This window comes from Numida meleagris, chromosome 1, assembly GCF_002078875.1.
Source record: "Numida meleagris isolate 19003 breed g44 Domestic line chromosome 1, NumMel1.0, whole genome shotgun sequence".
Classification (NCBI taxonomy): Eukaryota; Metazoa; Chordata; class Aves; order Galliformes; family Numididae; genus Numida; species Numida meleagris.
This window is the reverse complement of record NC_034409.1, coordinates 71,273,115-71,279,238: the sequence shown is the minus strand read 5'-3', so window position 1 is coordinate 71,279,238 and position 6,124 is coordinate 71,273,115. Positions and strand designations below refer to the sequence as shown.

Here is a 6,124-nt window from a genome sequence, read left to right as displayed (position 1 = left end):
GGTACTCAGGTGGCGGTAAGACAGCACTCAGTCCAGTCCAACTTCTCAACCTAGCACTGCTCAGCTAGTTGCCAACACCGTAGACACAGGGGACGCAGTCCGGCCCTAAGCCCCGCCCTCCTCCTCGCCCTCCGCCGCACCATTGGTTGATACAGGGCGGGGTGGTGCCCGCGACGGCCGAAGCAGGAAGCGGCGGGGCTGGGCTGGGCCGTAGCAGGCAGGGCGGTGCCCGCGGCGGCTTCAGCCCAGGGCTGTACCGAGTAGGGCAGAGCCTGGGGAACTCGCTGGGGACAGCCAGGAAGCGTCGGGTTGTGGGGGCGGAGAGGAGCGACTCGGCTCGTCTCTCTCGTCGCTGCCACGGAGCGGCCCCCGGCTCCGCCCGCCGCCGCCACCGGGAGAGCCGTGCGGGCGGCGGGGGCGGCCTGACATGAGATCATCGCCGGCGGCGGCAGCATGGCCTCTGCCGGGAGCGGCGGCCGCGCCGGACCGCGGGACGCTGAGGCCAACGGCGAGCTGGACCGCTCCCTGCAGCTGATGCTGCGGGCGATAGCGGAGGAGCGCAGCCGCACCGGCCTCCGCCACGAGATCAGCGGCCTCGGTGAGGGGCGGCGGCGGCCGGGACGGGAGCGGGCGGCGGGCCGGAGGGCTGTGGGCGCCGCGGGGCCGCGCTTCTGCTCCCGCTCGTCCGTTGTTTGGCGTGCCCTTGGGCCGGCGGCCGAAATTACTGGGAGCAGAAAGAAAGCTCGTGTCGCATGTTTGCGCTACGGACGGTTGTCGCTCTCGCCGACTCGTGTGTGTCGGGTGGTCTCGGTGGGTTTTCCCCGCGAGGCCGTCGCCTCCCTGCTCCCAGCGGGCTGCCCCGCGCTGCTGCCGCGCTCTGCGAGTCGAGGCGTGTACCGGGGGCCCGGGCAGCGCTTCGTGGCGGGAGTCCCTCACAGCTCTACGGTGGGCTTCCGTTCTAACGTGTGTTGCGTGTGACGTCTGCTCAGGTCTTGGCTAAGCCCTCGTTGCAAAACGGGATCTGAGAGTTGTGCTCCAGTTGACTTGAGGTGACAGTGGTACAACAGCTGCCTTAGCCAGGAGCCTTGGGGCCGGGAAACTCTTCCAGCTAGGATAATGAATAGAAATCTTTTCTTACGTGCAAATAAGAGAACGTGGGCACAGAAGGCTCTCATGCGAGGGCTGGTTTCTGCCTTGTTCTGAACTGCTGTTATGCTCTGTGCTGGGAGGGATGCGTGCTCAGGAGTCCCTGCAGGCTCAGGGCTTTTTAAATTAGAAACACTTATATGAAATTGTTGCTATTTCTTCCATGTGGCCTTTATTAGTGGCTCATCCTTCCACTCCTAACTTACAACTTCCCAAACGTCTCTGTCTCCAGGTCTTTCTTAAGGACTCTGAGTTTTACTTGGATTTTGGTAGTTTCTGTGGTGTGGGTTGGCGTGGAAAACCCTGCTAGTTCTCCTCCTCCTGTCCCCTGTGTACCAGGTTGTCCTCCAGTGCTTGCTGGGCGGGGGGGTGTGTCTCCACAGGGAGGGGTGGGCTCTCTTTAGTTCTGCCTTACATATAATGAAAGCTTTTTCAAATAAAAAGAAATTAGTCCTTCTCATTTCTTCATTCTAATGCCATTGTATCTCCAAGTTGTACTGGAGTATAAAAGTGCTAAGGCCAAATAAAAAAAAAAAAAAAAAGGCCAAATAAAGCGTTGTGGCGAAGAAAATGTAAATAGAAGGAGGAAAATAGAACCAACCGCAACAAAAAAGAAATGCCTGTGAAATTGTATTCATGGATAACTTGTTGCCACCTCATGTTTAGCCATATCAAGTTTGAGTGAAAATAAAAGCTTCCAGAAATACAAATACTACCTCTACTTTCTTTTACTGAAATTGGCTGGCAGAAACATAAGAATGCTTCCTTGCTGCTTGTATTTGAGCATATATCTGCAACAGCTCATACTACAGCATGGCTTTGGGATGACCATGTGAGTCACAGGGCAATATTGCACCTTTAACCGCCCCACACCCCAGGCAGAAATATGTAAGGAAAACTCCAGGTGAATGACTGAACTCCTTGCACTGATGTTAATTCTGGCTGCGGAGGGTCTCCTGTGTGTGGCTGTGCCTGTTTGAAACTAGATCATATGTCAGCGTAGGAGTGCCTTGGGTGTTCAGTTTTTGCGTCCAGCTGCAAATGCTGCTGTTTGTCAGTCTGTAGCTGCTATACCTTGCCCACCAGAATGTCCTGCAGATAGAGGAGTGCTGAGATACCAAGTGGGACTGCTCTCAGGATCAGGTTGCCGTATAAACGTTTAAGTTGCCACACCTGAAACAACCAGCCCTGAATATGGTAATACTTCCCTTGGGCAAGTCCCATGCCCCTCTGCAGGACAAGCATAGCTGCAGCTGGTTTTATGATGGTGGTTTGTCTTCTATAATGGTCAAATCCTTTCCAGCGGTGTCAGGACTCATATATCAATCTGTTGTGAGTTTCTCTGAGTGCTCTTGAAATCAGCTGTCAAAGGCTTTGATCCTGTTAAACTGTAGGTTTTTCTGACCTGTTAACTCCTTTGCGGTAAATGGAACTTGATGGGTAAAATTTGTGAAGCTTCTTTCCTGTTGTATGTTTTCTTTAAGTGATCCCATGCTCCCCAGTTTAAGGAGGAAACTGCTATTTTTGCTGATCCTGGGTTTTGGTGAGAGGATGTGCTTTATTTCGAGAGTATCACATCAGCAGTTAGACAAGTGTTGTCCAAAAATGTGAATCCCCTCCTATGGGATTTTCCTTATTTTCTTCTTTGTGTAATGTAGAAAATACATCAAACCCACTGACATCACACTTCAGAATAATGACTCATACATGACTCTGTACCAGGCTGCTTAATGGGAATGATGATGCCACTATGAGATGTTTCAGCTGCACGTCTGTTGTGCAGAGCGTTGCATTCAAAGCTGGCTCTGAAGTGCAGTTTGGTACAGCATCTCAATGTCAAAGTAGTTCTTATTCAGAGGAATGATAGGATTGCTTTATGTCTTTCATAAGAAAGATTTAGATGCTGACAGGTTCTATATAATGTTAATTGTGTGGCTGTGAGTACTGCATTTTAGGACCTAGTTGATAAAACAAATAATGTGAGCTGGGGACTTCTCAACTGCTGCTTTTCTGTTGGGAATCCCTTCCTGTGCTGTACTTACTTTCCTCAACAACACTGTGTGTAAAGCTCTGAAGTTTGTTTTTGGCCAAAGCCCTGAACTGGTAGAGTTTAGATTAAGCCTAAAACTACTGTGTAGCATGTAGTATGCCAGTTGTATGATACTTAACTTCTCTGTCCTTCATCCCTTCAGGGATGAGTTGCCCTGTCTTCAGTGCGGGCTAATGTTCTTGGATGGAGGTATGACTTGCTACCTACTGACCTTATAATTAGTAAGAAAAGGAAAAAATAGGTCTGAACAGTGTCTTGAACCGTAGCTGATTGGTAACACAAATGCAGCCAGGCGCAAGTCTTGAGGCAGCTGGCTTAGGACTAAACCAGCTGTCAAAAATTGCTGTCACTAGGCACTGGTGACAGCAGCTGTAGTGGTTACAGGTGCTGGCTAAGAGGCCAGACCCTGCGGAAGGCCTGATAGTTTTATCACTAATTAAATGTTCCCTTTGGCTTCCTGCTGGGAGAGGAGATGCTCTCTTGTTCCTCTGACCCTTGATAAGTGGAGGGCAGGGGAATGCATGCTTGGCAGAGGGTCAGCAGAAAGAGGAGCCTTTATCCTCACAGCCTGAGGTCTATGTGAATTTTCTTGTGCAGCAGTGATCTTCAGAGCTCGTCATGTGAATAGAGGCAGGGGGATGATTCATGTGCCAAATGATTGTGATGAATAAATAAATCTTGGAAGTAAGTAGGTCTCAAACCTTCCTGAGAGAAGGGAAGACGAGGTGGCATATACTACGTGCTTATGGACATTGTGAAAATATGATGAGAACGTGTAGACCTGAGTGGGAAAATGTGGGCAAAAGGGTTAAGGACAGCAAAACAAATGTTTGGAAAGCAAACTGGGTTAAAATGAGAATTGAGGAGAACTACAAATAATTAGGACTTGAAAGTATTAAAATCAGACCTTCTGCATAGAGTGGTAATAATGTTAATTAAATTATAATATTCAAAAAGAATATATTTGCTTCTGAAACTCTGAAGAAGATGTAACCACTGAGTAGGTGGAAGGGTCTGCTGAGGGTTTTGCTGAGCTAGTTTGACAGGAGTAACTTGGGTGTAGAAAGAAAATATATTCTTTGTTCATGTTTGTTCCTGGAGTTGGCTCAGTGATTAGTCCAGTCAAAGATGAGGGACTAGAAAAGCTGGAAAGCTTTGTTTTCTCTGAACTGTGAGTAACAAGAAGGTCTGTAAATCACTTCTGCTCTTCTGAGAGCTTGCGGGACATATACAAGCAGTCAAATTCACTACCTTACAGATAAAATCATAGAATCGCCAAGGTTGGGAAAGACCTCAAAGATAATCCAGTCCAGCCATCCATCTATCACCAACATTGTCCATTAAACCATGTCCCTTAATACCACGTCTCTTGAACATCTACAGGGACGGCGACTCCACCACCTCCCTGGGCAGCCTGTTCCAGTGCCTGACCATTCTCTTGGAGAACTATTTCCTGATGTCCAACCTGAATCTCCCCTGCTGCAACTTGAAGCCATTCCTTCCAGTCCTATTGCTAGATATGTAGGGGAAGAGGCTGACCTCACCACGAGCTGAAGCTGCCTGCTTCTCCGGGAGAATACTGCGGGAGACAGTGTTGAAGGCTTTACTGAAGTTTAGGTAGACTATGTCAACAGCCTTTCCCTCATCCACCAGGCAGGTCACTCAATCACAGAAGGAGATCAGGTTGGTCAAGCAGGACCTGCCCTTCATGAACCCATGCTGGCTGGGTCTGATCCCCCAGTTGTCCTGTGCATGCTGTGTGATCTCCCTCAGGATGATCTGCTCCATAACCTTACCTGGCACCGAGGTCAGATTGTCAGGCCTGTAGTACCCTGGATCCTCCTTACGACTCTTTTTGTAGATGGGAGTCACGTTGGCAAGCCTCCAGTCCTCTGAGACCTCTCCAGTTGACCAGGAGCACTGATAGATGATGGAAAGTGGCTTGGCCATCACCTCCACCAGCACCCTCAGGTGGATTCCATCTGGCCCCATGCACTTGTGGCAGTGCAGGTGGAGTAGCAGGTCTCTAATGATTTCCACCTGAATTATGGAGGGTTTATTTTGCTCCCCATCCCAGACTTCCAGGTCAGGGGGTAGAGTACCCCACGGATAACTGGTCTGACTTTTAAAGACAGATGTAAAGAAGGCATTGAGAACCTCAGCCTTTTCCTTATTTTCAGTGGTCACGTTCCCCACCACATCCAGTAAAGGATGGAGATTCTCCTTAACCCTCCTCTTAATGTATTTGTAAAAAAGTTTTTTGTTTTCTTGTACACTAGCAGCCAAGTTGAGGTCAAGCTGGGTTTTTGCCTTTCTAATTTTCTCCCTGCGCATCGTAACAACTTCTTTGTTCTCTCCCTGTGCTGCCTATCCCTTCTTCTACAGGAGGTAGATTCTGTTTTCTCCTGGAGCCTCAGGAAAAAGTCCTTATTCATCCACGCCAGTCGTCTTCCCCGCAGGCTCATCTCGTGGCACAAGGGGACAGCCTGTTCCTGCACTTCCTGCACCTGAGGAGTGGCCAGCCTTCCTGGGCCCATTTACTGTTCAAGACTGAATCCCAAGGGACTCTCCCTACTGGTGTCCTAAACAACCCAAAGTCTGCCCTCCAGAAGTCCAAGGTAGCAGTTTTGCTGACACCCTCCTGACTTCACCAGGAATTGAGAACTCTACCATTTCGTGGTCACTCTGTCCAAGACAGCTCCTGACCTTCACATCTCCCACCAGACCTTCTCTGTGAGCAGCAGGTCTAGTGGGGCACCTCCCCTGGAAGGCTCTCTTACCAGCTGTGTCAGGAAGTATCTTCCATGCACTCTAAGGCCTCCCAGACTGCTCCTTCTGTGCTGTGTTGTATTCCCAGCATATATCAGGGAAGTTGAAGTCCCCCATGAGATCAAGGGCTAGTGGTCACGCAACTTCAGCCAGCTGTTC

At 49.7% G+C, this 6,124-nt stretch overlaps 1 protein-coding gene across 2 annotated transcripts in view; it reads left to right on the top strand.

Annotated features, from left to right (window-relative positions):
* Window positions 204-6,124, top strand: part of KIAA0930 (KIAA0930 ortholog) — a 67,197-nt gene continuing 61,276 nt past the window's right edge. The window contains exon 1 of one of the 2 annotated variants that reach the window (XM_021393002.1): window positions 204-598. In XM_021393002.1, coding sequence (XP_021248677.1) covers window positions 454-598 — 145 coding nt within the window. In that variant the 5' untranslated portion in view covers window positions 204-453. The remainder of the gene's footprint in view (window positions 599-6,124) is intronic. The other variant, XM_021392992.1, reaches the window with a different exon arrangement.